Genomic DNA, 16,437 nt, shown 5'->3' with positions numbered 1-16,437 from the left:
ATACATAGAATGCAGAACAGCCCTCACGGTTAGGCATATTTTTAGAAATCGTCCAACTTTCAACTAACAAGTAATGGTAATAAATCCTTGAAAGAAATTTAGTCGATTTCGTATTATCCAGTTGTTAAATTGGATAAACTGGAGTTGTAATCAACCTCTTATTTCTGTATATATACAGGAACTACTTGTCACTTTTTTACCTTATATAAATGTATTTCAAAGAACTACCATCACCTCTTATCATCTTGATTGTCTCGCACCCTTTGGATACGGTTATCATTACAAAGCCTTAGATACCAATGGAGAAATGAATGAGGAAACTCTGACGCCCGTGACAGGATTCGAACCCGTACCCTATATGTCAAAGTGAGCTTAACAATAACTACTTTTTTTGTAGTAACATGGTCACTGTGGCTGTTGGCAATCTTTATATCTGTATCTACAGAGTGTGGGTTTGTGTATCTGCTTTAGAATTTTGGCGATGTATTTCCATGACGTATCAAGCCTGACTCAGTCACATACAGCAGTAATTCTTTCGTTCGGATACTGTATCAGGCTGAAAATAAATTGAGTTTTGAATTCTTCATTATCGGCGGAAGGCAAGCATGCCTTCAGGAACGTTAACTGTACGGATTTTCGCTTGAAGGATCCTTTAGGACGCAGACTGTTTATTTATCGTTTTAAAACCAGTTAAATAAAAAGAATTCAGAGTATGAGAAAATAATTTACGTTTCCCTTGATTTTCTAATTAGTCTTTTCAGTGGCATTACAGTATGAGGCAATGGATACGCTACGTAAACAATTTTAATAGAAACTGAACATCTCTAAAGATGTATCACAATTTTTGTTCGACATGGAGCGTGCAAATATTGATTAATAGATTGCAATTGGGAACGACAGAGAGAGAGAGAGAGAGAGTAGAGAGAGAGAGAGAGAGAGAGAGAGAGAGAGAGAGAGGGTTGATTTTAGTGACTGCAGGGCCATTTCATTCATTTCCATTAATACGTTAAAAAAGAGAGAGAACAGACTTGGAGAACTGGCTCTGTCCCCATTTACCTGAGATCATCGATCTAGTTTAACATGATTATGCCACGACAAGCAGATTGATATATTCCTTAGTGACGTTGTGGACACATTTGCACAGAAATTACAGACACGGGAAGCATGGGATGTTAGGCTGAGAGTGGGTTCATTGTGGTGGTGGCAATAACAATTTGAGGCTGTATAATGTGGAGGTGGAGAAAGAGGTAGAGGAGGAGGAGAGGAGGAGGAGGAGGGAGGAGGAGGCCATGATGATGTTGGTGGCGTTGGGTTGGTGGTGTTGGAGGTGGTGTGTTGTCGGTGCTCTTCGCATTGCGGCCGCTTCAACCTACTTTGGGATGCCGGGCACGAACACAAGCTACGGCGCCGCCACCGGCTCGATACTAAGCGCACGAGGGGAGGAGAGAGAGAGAGAGAGAGAGAGAGAGAGAGAGAGAGAGAGAGACGGAGAATCACATTTTCAGAATAAAACACAAACTTATAACACATGTGGAAAACCATACAAAGACGACTCCCTCGCCAGGAATGAAAGGAGCCGCACAACACAGAGAGAGAGAGAGAGAGAGGAGAGAGAGAGAGAGAGAGAGAATCACATTTCAGAATAGTTCAAACTTATATTACATGTGGAAAATAAAACAGAGACGACTTCCTTGCCAGAAATAAAATGAAAACCACGGAAGAGAGAGATCGAGACAGAGATGGAGAGTGAAAAAGAGAAATAGAGAGAGAGAGAGAGAGACAGAGATGGAGAGGAAAAAAGAGAAACAGAGAGAGAGAGAGAGAGAGGTCGAAATAAATTTAGAGACTTAAGAAATGAGAGAGGAGTAAAATTAAACGAGATTAAATGTCAGCATGAAATGTAGCATAACAAACGGTGCAGGATATATTTTAGTATATGTACATTTGTACAGAAGTGCCACCTCCAGCATTTGCCAGTGAATTAGATTTCAGAGAAGGAAAAAATTGGTTCAGCGCAGAAGTAACGTCAGAATGTTATGTAGAGAGAGAGAGAGAGAGAGAGAGAGAGAGAGAGAGAGAGAGAGAGAGCGTTCATGGCGAACAAGCAGTAAATACGTTAGTGAAAATCGATATGAAAAAAGTTTAGAGTAAAATTCAAGTGATAAGAACGGCGGGAATAGAAAGGGCAAATGAATATCTGAAATAAAATGAAGAAAGCTCTCAAGAAGGAGGTGCGGCTCTTAATATTGCTAGCGAGAGAAAAAAAGAGAGACCGGGTACATAGAGAGAAAAAGAGAGAGAGACGTTTTAAAGAGATGAGGGGCAGATGCCGTAAGATGAAAGGAAGATCATGTGTCAAAATGAAAAAAAAAAGAAAAGAGAGCGAAGGAAGGAGAACGACGCCGCAAGAAGAGGAACGCAAGTTTCTCACAGAGAGAGAGAGAGAGAGAGAGAGAGTTGGAATGGGTGAGTTTGCAATCATGGTACTGATTAACTAAATCTCCCCTCAGTCATTAGCAAACTTTTAAGATGAGCTAATTTCTCGTTGATGGACTTGATTAGCAACGAGAAGAGGCTTTGCTTATCTCCCTTTTATTCGTGTAATAGTCTCCCGTCTGCTGCTCTGATAATTTTATGTGGTCTCAACTGATTTATCGGTTTATATCAGTTCATATCAGCGCGGAAATACGGAAGGGAATCCTATGTATCTGTTGCGTCACACTTTACTCTTGGCGCACATGTTCATGTCACAGTTATCGAAGATACCCTGTTGTCTTTGTTTTCTTGAGAGGTGTCTGTTACTCAGTCAGAGAGCAAGAGTTGAGTAAGGCTACGGAACTACGGAACAGACGCTCTTTAACAGAGTGGCAACAGAAATTACCATTTTTCCTTATCTGTCGTGTTTGGTCGTTATGGTACAGCAGTTAGTAGGTAATGGATTGTGTATTCATACATGTATACAGATAAAAGCTGCTGTTGAATACTCAGTGTAATATTGTAGAGCCGGAGTATAAAACTATACAGTGAACAGATTTATCTCCATCACAACATAGGCAAAGTGCGAAAGACAGTGTAATGAGACAGGTTGCTGATTTGATCCTGAAGATTGCTAGGGTAGCAGAGGGCTCCTGGCATCGCTTCCTTTGAATTGTTTTGCGTATTTCATGGGAGAATCTGTGCCCCCTTGTTTATGGCACCTGGGGTACGTCATGTGCCACATTTAATTGCCTTGTATGACCAAGGTTTTCAAATCTCAAATCTATGCATTCCCATTAACAGTCTCGCATGGAGGTTTCCTTTTGTTTGGAAATACTACAAGTCTTTTCCCTTTCATATTGGTGTTTTGGTAATTTTTAAACTGCAGCTATTTATCCATGCGTTATTTTGTTTTCCTCCGTTCCGTTTTTCTTTTCTTTATTTTTTACATCCTTCCAGATTATGCTTTAAATCCACATTGTAAAAAATGCTGGTTACAGTTCAGATGCACAGAACGCTATATCCTATTGTTCATTTTGTGCACAAAGAGGAGAAAATTCGCCCAACTTTTTCAACATACCTATTGTTTGCGTAAACATTCTGTCACTCTCTCCTAGTTTTTTTTTTGTATATTTTATGTCATGAATAGCGTGCAGTGTGTGCTTGTGTATTTATGTTAATCCACCAGTAGTATTTAAAAACACTATTTTAATTTTTTCTTAAGTTTAACAAACACTTAGTCTTCGTTCCTTACCATATTTTCTCTTCATATACTGCTATGATTACTGTTTTCAGTCACACTTAGACGTTTTGATAAAGCTTAGTAAAATAAAAGCTACCTTACTCTCTCATACAAAGGTAGATGGTTTTTCAGAATCCATGTATCATGTCGTATCGGCAGTATACTGAATTTTTGAACATTTCGTTCTACATACCACTAACTCTTCCTTATTGAACCAGGTCGAGATGACAGGTAGCAGTGTCTTTGATTACATCCATCAGCAAGACCACCAGGAACTGGCAGACCAGTTAGGTCTGACTCTGGCGACAGGGCAGTCTTTACCCTCACCCTCCTCTCTCGGGTCAGAGGAAGGCCCAGCAGGGTCCCAGGGCACCATGAACCCTGACGGTAAGCTTCCATGTAAGTACACTAACCGTATTAACACAACACTCACTTGTCGTGGTGGCGGGTTGAAGTGGACAGAAATACGGGAAACAGGAAAAGGACGCGACCCAGTTCGGTAGGAAGCGAGACTGAGAGATGTGAGGAAAACGGGCAAAAGACACTCAACCTTTTCTTTCGTTTGTTTGCTTGATTATTATTTCTGGATCCTGGATCCTTTACTGTTGCATATGCATGAATAGTAAGTGAGTTGTCCGCCCCTTTTTTTCAGTCTTTTACCTGTTTGCGGTGTTCTGTGCAGCATTTACCATGTAAGACCCATTATCTATTGAATACTAATTGTTATACTAAAATATTAATACTTGGAAGGGTAGTCAGTTGTTCAACAGGATGGAAACGCCGGTGATTTACTGTTAGATGAAAAATGTAATGGTAATAGTGAGTGTCGCCATGTACGGTTGGAATGTAATTGTTTTCATTTGTGAAAAAAGAAGTTAACATCGTGGAGTGAAGTAGTCATAAATCATATTTATCTCCTTTTTTTCTGCATGAATATGATCTGTAGTTATAAAGAGAAATCATATTATGTTACCACTTCAGAGTCTTTTCAGTGTATCCAAACTTACTCTCTAGTCTTTACCAGGGAGGTTATTTAGTAATACGTTAAGTGACAGCTTTCAGAATGGCTGTCCCTCGGTGAGATCCTTTCGTTTAATCCTCAGCGTCTGGCTCTGTCATAGTTTACAACAACAAAAAAATTCCTCCTTTCCTTTAAAATATTGAGACTGCTCCAATCAAGTTGAAATTCCAATCATAAAAACGGGCATGAAATACGAGTTGTTTTTTCGCACGATGTTCAATCTGGTGAGGAAATATGTTTTCTTTTCTTAGGCCGCACTTTATGCATACCAATGCCGGAAAGTATTATGTATATACGCCTTTTTTTTGAATGGAGAAATATCGGTTGCATTTTTCTCTCGGTCGTTTGCTTTTTTTCCATGGTGGAATGCCCCTGAGCCAGTTACATTTGTTGATTAGATTGTTATCTCACGTGAGAAATATTAGTGATGAATACCTACAAACTCGTAACCTTTGAAAATAACAAAGGTTCTGTCGTAAGTTAATTGATAAACTGACGAAGTCCAACTCAGTCAAAATGTTGTGCTAGAAAAGAAAGTGAAATGTATTATGAAAATAAAAGCAGGATTTAGATTTAATCTTTATGTTCAGTAATATATATATGTATGTATGTATGTTTATATATATAGGTATATATATATATATATATATATATATATATATATATATATATATATATATTATATATATATATATATATATATATATATATATATATATTATATATATATATATATATATATATATATATATATATATATATATATATATTATAAGTATATTATATACATTATATATATATATGTATGTATGTATGTCTATCATGTATATGTATGTATACATATATACATATATATGTATGAAAGAGAGAGAGGGAGATAGAGAGATAGATAAGTATTTTCCCCTTAGAGGGGAAATTAATGCATGTTCCATTTATCAACGAATGAGTACGGATCTGTCCTCTAATGATTTTTTGTCTTTGAACTTTGGTGTAAACGGAACAGTGGCGACTTGTATGGCCATCACCAGCACCTCTCAACACAAAGGCTACGACCGCGCCTTCTGCATCAGGATGAAGTCGACGCTGACGAAGAGAGGCTGCCACTTCAAGAGTTCGGGATACAGAGTGAGTTACAGGGTGAGGGCACTCGAAGGGTGAGTTCCAAAGGGCGATGGGGAGGTTCTGAACCACGTCGAGGAAGGAGGGAGGGAGGTTTGGTTTTCAACTCTTCAGGGCATTTTTGGGTGTTGGGAAGTGACTGGGAGAATATGATCAGATTGATTGATTGATTGCTTATGAAATCTAGGTCTTGCAGACCAAGCGCCGGAACCCATCAGGATTATTCAGCGCCATAATGAAGGTGAAATATATAAGTTAATGATATGATTGGTAATGAAGGCGAAATATATAAGTCAGTGATATGATTGGTAATGAATAAGTGAATGATGACATACTAGTAAGATTCAGCGTTAAGATAAGAACGACTAGATAACAGTTAGTGTACCAGTTACTTGGTTCTTTATGATGCTACTTTACGGCTGTCAGAATTAGCTTAGAGATTGTGTTTATTATATGTTTCAGCCTAATTTCGATTAAAAACATTTTTCTTGTGACGATAAAGTGTATGTGTTTTTCTTAGCGTTCATATCCAAGTGATATAAACAGATTCAGCTTCACCTTACTAGAGCGGGTAAAAAATGCCTCTAGTAATGGGCGTAGTAAGAATTAGTGAGTGGAATTGCCCGATGCTAATTTGTAGCCATTGAAAACAAGCTTCAACTTATTTAGAGTTTTTTTTACGGGAGTGGGGAAATGAGATTAAACTTTTCTGATCAAATATTTTAATTAACACCGAAAATAGTATGAGAGTCGAGGTATTCGCTGTATTTAGTGCCGCAGTGTTAGTTTCTTACCGTTCTTGATAACCTATATATGCCAGCTTTTGACTCACAACCAGATTCCCATATATTGTATAGTAAACAGCAAAAAAAAAAAGGTGAGGTATATGTGTTCTGCATATTGCATTTTAGGTGGTGCTGATACTAGGACACCTACGACCTCAGTACGTCTTCAGCCACTCGAGAAAAAACTCTACCACCCTGATGGGTTTGGTTGCCCTGGCTATAGCGCTGCCTCCCCCTTCTGTCCACGAAGTTAGATTAGAGTCGGATATGTTCGTCACCAGGATAACCTTCGACTTCAGAATAGCGCACTGTGAGCCCAAGTAAGTACCGGTGGCCCTCTTCTCGGGCGTTGAGAGTCATTTGAAGAACAGTTTTAGCCGATCTCACTGGAGGGACGCTTGAGAATGTGGAACAGTTAATTTGGTAACATTGTTATTCTTCATAAAGAATGAGTTCGTGACTATGAATGCATAATATTTACTACAGGGTGAATACACAAATAACTGAGCAAAATAACTCCTGCTTTTTCATGTAGCCTTTAAAAGTGTTAATTACAACAAAACAAAAGAGGTATATTGTATCTGAGCTACCATATCTGGTAGGATGCTTATCCCGTAGCCTATGTCCTTATTGCTCGTATATTTCATGCTTTACAAGAGATGCAATGAAAACTTTATTTTTGTTTTATTTTATCTTCAAAGCATAAATGTGTCTTTGCACACTGATAATGCCGAAAAGGGTCAACTTGCACAGAGACTAACTTTTAAAGTCTGCCGTGTTACTGTATTTTATTAGAGTAGTTTTGTTTTTTTCAAAAACTTGAGAAATTCCTTGTACTATCCCATTTTTTGTTACTAAAGTATCATAACCAGACCAATTAGTCGTTGTATTCATTTAAGTTAAAACCAGCGGATATTGGATTTCTATGTAGTTTAGATCATTTTGTCGAGAATTGGGAAGCAGCCGTGATAGCCATGAGGGGAAGCTTGGTTAATCTACTCTCATTAGACTAGTTGAAAGTATTTTGTGGTGTGAGGAAAAACGATTTTTTTTTTTTTTTTTTTTTTGAAGATACTGATGTTCTATTGGACAATTAAATGTTTACTCTGATCATGTGATTTACACCAATATATTCTCAGTTCTTTTATTCAGAATTCAAAGACGTCATTGTCCGAGGGACAACTGACAATTGTCAGCAGTTCTAGGCAACGAAAGTTTCGAAATTTAGTCAGATTAGATCACGTTCATTTAACCAAACTTTGGGTTTTCATTAGACTTATAGTTGTAAACTCATATGATTTTGTTAGTACAAGAACGATCTCATAAGTTATTGTTTTCGTGGATTGCAATGTTAAACGTTATTATAGAAATTTGGTCTGAGCTGACTAGTTTTGATTTCAAGCAAAACTGAGAGAATCACTCAATTTTTCATGAGCAGACTGCCAGTACCATTTTTCCTAAAATCTTCAAATGGGAACTGTATTTTTATTTGACTTAAATAATGGAAAGTCTGCCTTAGAATGATTCACGAGCAAAGATGAAAAATAAGTTTTCAAGCAGCGATTCAGTTCGATGCTTGTAGCAACGGAAGTGAATTTTTTTTATCATTTTAATAGAATGTCAGCTGAATAATGAAGTAAACCAGGTGAAACTTAAAACACGGAATAAAATCAATATCATGCAAAGGTTTCAAGTTTTATTCTTTAAAAATTTTTCGCTCACAGAGTTGCAGATTTGCTGGATTACACCCCTGACGAACTGCAAGGAAGGTCCCTCTACTCCTTGTGCCATGGCCAAGATGTAGAGAAGTTGCGGAAAACTCACGTTGATCGTAAATATCTTTTAGGAAACCTCCGACATGTTTTAGAATTCATGGTGGTTTGGTATTTTGAACATATTCCGTTAACTCAGATTCGAACACATTCCAATTATGTCATTTTCGGTATAATAGGTCATTTAATTATATACCACTTTAAATTGGGTATTAATAGACAGTTTATGACAATGACAATACCTAATGTATAAGTTCCAGGAGTTTCCAGCGTTAACATTCTTGCCATTGTTTTCCAGTAATTGAGAAAGGCCAGGTGATGAGTCCATACTTCCGGTTACTGAACAAGACTGGAGGCTACACATGGATGCAAACTTGCGCCACAGTTGTTATCAACAACAAAAATGGAGACGAGCAAAATATCATTTGTGTAAATTATATCATTAGGTATGGAAGGTAAATTGTTAATGAGTTTTCGGTGTTTTGTTTCAAGGTTTATACGAAACTAGAAAATTCTTTTATTGTTGTATATTTAAGTCACAGCTGCGCAGAGATAAAAATGGTGGCTGGTAGATTCCTGACCCTTGCCAGTGACAAATTACTTCTGCCATTTTCTCTGGGTGTGTTGTTTCGGACCCATGACAGTTATAGCGTTAAAATTGTGGTTTTTCAGTTTTTTGTGCTCTTTGCTTTTCCCTTGCATTAAACACTGTTATGAAAGACTAAAGAACACAGGTCTAGAAAGTTACTCCTGACTCCTGCTTCTATTTCTGGATCTTCAGTCTTCACCAAAATTAAATCATGTCTTCTCCTATTCATTAATCAGTATCTGCAAGTTTCAAGACCAGTGGAAAGATTTTGAACTCTCTTGGTAACAGACAAGCATGGTTGGAAGTACGAATTTTCTCTCTCAATGAAAGATGACTAAAGACAACATGTCTTGTACAGCCGGAGTCTGTTGTTGAAGGAAATTAGAATAACAAAAAGAATGTCAAGCATATCCTTTCTGTTTTGTTCATTAAACAGAACTATTTCTTTGAGATTCTTTTTGAATGATACTAGTTTTACTTCAGAAGCCAAATTTAGAATCTCAGTCTCATAACTTTAATTTGAATTGAAAATTGAGTACACTGTTCTTGCTCCTTTCTTTACAAATTTCTTTACAAATTAAATAAATTGTTCATGTTGTATCCTGTACCAAGACTGTCCAGTCTTCGTGAATGGTTTTGAAAATCAGTGCATGAACTCAAAATTAAGTAGGGTTTCTAGTGTTTTTTTTTTTATAAACATGTTTCGTTTTTTTACAGTGGCACAGAGTATGACACCTTAGTAATGGACCAAACTCAGCTAGACCCTGCTCTGGCCAACATGAGAGAGAGACGATCTTGATTATACTAATCCAGCAACACCTGAGCCATCCAGTGAGTACTCAGTATGTTATCTTAAACAACGATATCAGAACAGGGCGTCATTTTGCAGTTTTGATATGGGGAGCGAGGCGGTTTGCGAGCAAGGAGCCTGATTCCTGGATTTTTTTATTTGAGCTATTTACAGCTTTTGAAGCACAAAATGAATAGAGATTGAGGTTTTTTTTTAGCTATTAGCATAAAATAGTAGATAGATAAACAGATATAACGTGTGATGACACATTTGAATTTCTGTGCAGGAATAATGGAAAACCAGCTGCTGTAAGCTTACCAGGGGCCGGGTGGGGTGAGGGGGGGTTGAGGGCTGGGGGCACTTTGGTCTTGGGGGCAGTTGCCCCCAGCCCCCGCTAAATGACGCCCTGATATCGAATGAATCTTGATTATGAAAGTAGCGTGATCTTCCATATTTAGGAAGAGAAATGTGATTTATTATTCTGTTCGGGTACTTTATAATATTCCTTCACTTCTCTGAATTCCCTGTAATACATTCCCCGACCATTAAGTTAATACCTGAATGATCAGGATCCAACCAATTTTAACATTTTACCAACTTCAAATATAGTCATTTATGGAAAGAACATTTTTTTTTATACGAGAGGACAATAGCTCTTCAGAGTTTAGGTAGGTCAACAGTCACTGAAAACTTGTGGTGTGGCATACTTGTTCATAAACATAATCACCGTTTACAACTCTGTTCTAAAAATAAAGGAACTTGTAGGGAGTGAGAACTGGGTCGTTTTATTGCAAGAAAGGGCTGTAAGTAGATTTAGATACATCATTCTAAACTACATGTTGCAAACCTTTGCGTCGTCAGAGTATGGGGTATGTTCTGTTGAAAGCTTTTGCAATGTTCAGAGTTATGTTCATAATTATTGAACTAGTAGAAAAGATGGGTTAACGACATCAAACACTAGGCTTAGGCTAAAAATTTAGGAGTATGGAATATAATGCAACTTATTTTTTAAAAAAATGAGAAAGCTCATATACATGGCGTGTGAGGGTTGTTTTAATGCCAGTTGTAAATTGTCATACAATTATATTCATGACTAATCAATAACCTAAGTGGTTTATTTAGGTTGAGATTAATCATATGTATTCCTGTTTACATCTTATTTTAGAATCTTAATTACAACATATAGCCAGTTCCCCAGAAGGAAGTTGTGGTGTTGTGGGTGAAGAGAGTAGCAGTTCTCCGAGATCAACAGCCAACACCACTGGGGAGAGAGGTGGTTCAACAGGCACTCATTCCTCACAGGAGGGACCTACAGAGCGAGATCTCACCTACGAGGTAATCCCTAGTGTTTTATAGACGGGCTCAATTAAAACGGAGGTAATAACATTGTGATTAACCCCAGTATTAACAGATTGGGTGGTGTCGGTGGAGGAATGGGGGCTGCACGTCTTGGGTAGGTACGAGCATCGGAAAATGGGGGTTGCACGTCATGGTGGGCACGTACACAGACGCGAAAGAAGAAAAGAAAGCGTCTGTTCGGAATGTATTTCCTGAATGTGACAAAAGTCTTTTTGTCATAGATAGAATGGTGTTTTTCTTTACACACGTTGCAGTAGCCTGCCTGCACCGTTACCTCTCGTGATCGTGTCATTATGACTGAAATGTGTAGGAAGTTTTATTTGGCCTGTGAAATTATGGTGACAATGAAGGAGTCATTTTCATAGATTATTTTAAAAAAACAGAATTTGGTTTTGCAATAATGGTCCCCATAATGAAAAGACGTTGATTCTGCAGTGTATGAAATCAAGTTATCTTTTTATTTTATTTCCATTTAAGGTATAGGTTGGTCGTTATGATTGTGGATCTTAGTGGTACAATGTATTCAATTATTCCAAATTATGAGCTGCCAGTGTTGCTGATTGTTACTGAATGGTGAATTCGTCTCATAAAATATTTATCCTTTTAGCTATGCAGTAGCTGAGATGCTCATCTTTGGCATTTAAATTTATACCTCAACATACTGTATGTGGGTATGAGGACTCAAAATCTTTAGTTATCGTTTCGGCTTTATGATTGATTTTTCTCTCCCTCCCTTTTCTCTCTTTGCATTCTTTACATTTTATCACAGTGATGTCTCATTTACTTTTGTGAAGTTTGTTTCATCAAAATCATCTTTTTTGTAATTTTATGTATGCTTACCTGAGCACACTTTGTATTTCATTTGAAGTGCACAAAGAAGCGGCGAACATCAACTTTGTTATCATTGTTTTAAAGTAGTTTAACTACACGACCGAGATAAGTTCTCATTTTGTATGTAGCTGGAACAAAGAATTTGTTCTTTTAAAAGAATAAATCTATATTTATTTCATTAAAACGGCAAATTTTATTATTAGGTTAATGAATGACTTCAAACATCTCTACAAAACTTCTCTGACCAATCTGTGTCCAAGACTTACGGTTGGTACTGAAAAAATAGGACATTAAAATAAATTAGGTGCTCAAACAAATTTCATACCTTTACCTAAATAGGGCCTCTTACTTTATGAAGGAAAGTCCACTTGATTCCAGGTGGCTTTGTGCTCATGTGTCTTCATTAGTTCCATTCTTCTTATATTTATTTGGAATACCATATGTCTCGGTATATGATGCATTCAGTCAAACAAGCTTTGGAACTATGGTGTCTTGCTGATTAAAAAAAGTGACACCTTAAACGGTACGAAAGAGAAAATCTAGTAAAGCTGTTTAAAGCTAAATAGCTCAGCACCAAACACGAACAGTATAGTGTGTGGCAGCTTGTTTGTTGAGTAAGCGACAATAGCGATTAGGAACGAGGAACCTTAGTTCACCCGTTTGCCACCAGGTGTATTTTAGGTATGTTACAGATTCTCAGAATAATTCTCGATGTACGCGAGTGTAGTTGTTGGTGGTTCGGTAGCAAATGTTGGTGGCTTTTTCTCGGTGTTGTGACTTGTTTTGTTCGCTCAGGATGTCTTCGATCCATGGCAGGAACAAAACATCAGGTTTTGCAGGAACGTTTCTACGTTAGTAAACTGTATTCTGTATAAATAGATATGCACTGTAGCCTATTCTCTAAGTGGTATAGAATGGTCATTTGCCTTTTGTAAAAACAATAAAGGTAAACAAAGAGGTGATCAGACTTAATTTATAATTCCTTATGTGTAGGAGGAGGGATAGTTATATTGAGGAAGCAATTAATTAGACAGCGATATACGTTTTAATTCCCTTCCTGTTTCTTTGCCGGCTCATACGTCTCCTAATTACTCTCCTCCGTCCCCCAGCTTCGCCCCTCCGCTCCTCTTGGGTTCAAAAGAATTTTATTCTGAAAGTAAACAGGATGTTAGTCGTATTCTGAAAGCTAAATAAGTGGTTTATTGCACCTGGGGTTTTTCACTTGAAACCATTATTGCATTTGAACTTGAAATATATATCTCATAGAATTGTTTGAACATTTTATATCTGGTTTCAATTGTATTTGAGTACTTTTAGATAGAACCCCCTCCTTCCCACCTAACTAATATAGTTTTTATTCGTGATGAAGTTGGTGGGAGCTAAAACCAGTATCAGTGCAATAGGGTATGACCTGACTTGCCTTGAAGGCATCAGGCCAGGCATGATTTGGCTGTTAAGAAAATGAATGTCAGAGACGTTCAAAGCACATACTAAACTAAGGATACTTATATTTTCAAGTCCAAAATGCGATCATAGTCGAGAGTAACATTCTAGCAAATTCTGGTTTTGGGTAACCAGTCTGTGTCCTCCATTATGTGCGCTCTCTTTCGCGATCCACTTCGAGAGGAAAGGTGTCGGTGGGCTCTTCAGTTTGTAGCCCAAACTTAGGACTGTCCTGTGGCAATTGGAAGCAAGGTCTAGAGGTTATTCTTTAGGCCTTAGTCGGAAGATTGTGCTGCCTCGGAACCGGGTCAGTTCTCGGGGTGAGGTTATTTTGTGCCCTCCGACACCGTCCTTTCAAACGTTTTGATCGGTTAAGTGTTTGACTCGCTCGCCAAAAGGTCGTTTCGGAAGCGTTAATCGTCGTTCTAGTTATCGACATTGCCGTTGTTGTTTCTTAATTTTAAAGATAACAATTGCATTGTTGTTAAGGCTTTTGTTATTTATTCAGTGTCAAGATATATTGTTCAATCAAATGTTGACCAATTTTTTTCTTTGTCCGAATCTGAGTCTCTTCTTGTTCCTTCACGCCTTTTTTCTCCTCAGTCTATTTATTCCAGTTGTATTGTTTAGCCTGCTGTAGGTGTATTTTTTCGGTCTCAAGCCTACTGTTTCTACTTTTTTGTCTCGGCTGCCTCTGTCGAGTTAACTATACCATTTTCTGAGCTGTCTTGGCATCGAGGCTTTCTCCCACGCTCCCACGCTTTGCCACTTGTAGCCGGGTAAATGCAGTGACCGTGTTTATTCTCGGCAGCCAAGGTTTATTCCTTCTTAATCCTTTCCCTTGATAGCAATAATAATTTTTGTTTGGGCCTACCCACTATTGTCTTAGGGCAGCTCACACTTACTGGCGTCCCTTCGGCCCCTAGCTGCAACCCCTTTCATTCCCTTTACTGCATGATGTGTCTCATATTCTTTTATTATTCAATGTCCAATTCTATCCTAACAATTGATTCATAGTGGAATTGTGAGGTTTTTCTCCTGTTGCACCTTTCAGACCTTTTACTGTCAATTTTGTTTCAGCGCTGGAATGACCCCAAAGGTCCCAGCGTTTGCCTTTTGCCTAAATTCTTTATTCAATTTATTCTTTTACACTTAGTGTATGTAATCTAAACCAACCATCTACTTGAGGAACAGTCATACCAAGCCTTTGTCATGATAGGACAGCATGGGAAAGCCAAAGTGGTTACTTCCAGTAAATGATAAATTCAGGCAAAACCATGAATTCAATGTAAAGGGAAAGATTTAAATACTGAACAGATGTGGCTGTGGTGCTGCTTCTACCTGGCCACACCCTAGCTATCTTGAGTGTGTTTGACACAGTATAGTATCTCTTGAGGTATTTGGACAGTAAGTTTTATTATTTCCACAACAAGATCAGTGGAAAGAGTGCTGAAGAATATCTTAACTTGTAAACGGATATTTTATTTTTATAATTCCAATTGCAAGTATTGAACTAGACCAAAATAAAAAAGTATAATATACAATTTTGAGTCCAGCGAGTTTTTTTTTCTCACGTCGCATCATGCAGAGCTTTTTGTTTCTGAGGATATTTAAATCCTCCCTCCAATCTTTCGTAGAATAATCGCTACCTTCTACATTGACCTTGAGACTAACCATACGTCATTGGAATGAATCATACCTACTGTAAAAGTAGGCGTACAGCATGCTGCTTGCTGTTAGATGTGATCAGCACTCAAAATAAACAAAAGATTAATACTTGGTTGACTGGGATGGATTGTCTGGAATCTCCTGTTTCTCCACCAGTTGGCATTGGTATGTTTACATTGTCAAAATTCTTCATGCCGTGTCGTAGTGCATACCATGTGAATCGGCAATAATAATTTTGATTGTTTCTGCCTGTGTTTCTCTTGTATGGTATTGTGCTTTGGTCTTAGTGTTCTATTCTTTCTTCTTCCAGTGTTGTTCACCAAGTCTGGTCTCAGGGTTCTATTCTTTCTTCTTCCAGTGCTGTTCACCTCTCAATCCTCCTGCTCAATCTTCTAGAGCTCCCTATGTGGTTCGGGGGAAATGGGTGGGTGAACTTAAAGATATGAGTTTACTGATATAGTCAGGTAGGCACTTGACTTGGTATATTATGAGTAAGGATTGCAATTTCCTCAGTAGGCTTTCATTACTGCCAGGTAACCAAGGCGCATCTTGGGATGGAGGTCTGTGTCCTTCGCTACCCCTCTCTCAGCCAACTACCATCTCATAATAAGTTATTCTCCGAAAGAGAATAACTTATAACAGCTGACTAATTTTATCGTCATTTGACAAGAGTGATGGTGTGTGTGATCTGTTGAGTTATCTAGGGTCTATAGGCTTAGTGTTCCAGTTACTTTGGTAATTTTTGAACTGCACATCAGTGCCCCAGTTGTTCAGTCTTTTGCCCACCTTGTATCACCATTTATTCCTTCCATTTCTGATGTTAACCCTTACCACCTCACTCAGTCCCCCCCTCAATTGGCTTGTACTCTTCTGTACCTATTTGTAGTAACAGCCCTTCCGTTTGCTGCCACATCTGGTGTAGTGCAGACGGAAGAACCCTCTACCTTCTCTCCTCCATGCGTGTCCCTCCCAGCCGTCTGATGCTCCCCAGCAGCATTCTGTGATGCTATTGCTGGCAGTTCTGGATATGTCACCATCTCAGGAGCCTACCACTGCACCGTCTGTCCATGGATTTACCATTTTCTACCATCTCGGTTTTTTCTATAGACATGACAAACTTCAACCCTGATTTTAATTATTCTCCTTCAGAATTTAAAGCAATTCATAGTTTGCATTGCTCTGATTTACCCTGTCCTTTTTTCCAAAGATGAATCCATTGATCAGCACTATTTTCTATGCTTCTACCTTGGCTCCTGTAAAAGCAGGTGAGAAGTTAGTGACTCTGTTGAGGTGCATTTTGAAGCGGTCTCAGCAGTACTGTATGCCTTAAAGCTGGTTCTCG

At 38.2% G+C, this 16,437-nt stretch overlaps 1 protein-coding gene across 1 annotated transcript in view; it reads left to right on the top strand.

Moving 5' to 3' along the window:
* The window catches only part of trh (trachealess), a 1,401,459-nt gene that overhangs the window by 1,354,346 nt on the left and 30,676 nt on the right, over window positions 1-16,437 (top strand). Inside the window, 8 exon segments of the mRNA XM_067083537.1 lie at window positions 3,937-4,105; window positions 5,743-5,864; window positions 6,770-6,963; window positions 8,368-8,474; window positions 8,714-8,861; window positions 9,722-9,791; window positions 9,793-9,835; window positions 10,993-11,171. Of these exon segments, the coding sequence (XP_066939638.1) occupies window positions 3,937-4,105; window positions 5,743-5,864; window positions 6,770-6,963; window positions 8,368-8,474; window positions 8,714-8,861; window positions 9,722-9,791; window positions 9,793-9,835; window positions 10,993-11,171 (1,032 nt within the window).

This window comes from Macrobrachium rosenbergii, chromosome 3, assembly GCF_040412425.1.
Source record: "Macrobrachium rosenbergii isolate ZJJX-2024 chromosome 3, ASM4041242v1, whole genome shotgun sequence".
Classification (NCBI taxonomy): domain Eukaryota; kingdom Metazoa; phylum Arthropoda; class Malacostraca; order Decapoda; family Palaemonidae; genus Macrobrachium; species Macrobrachium rosenbergii.
Note: the sequence above shows the minus strand (reverse complement) of the source record. Positions and strands in the feature narration are given on the sequence as shown.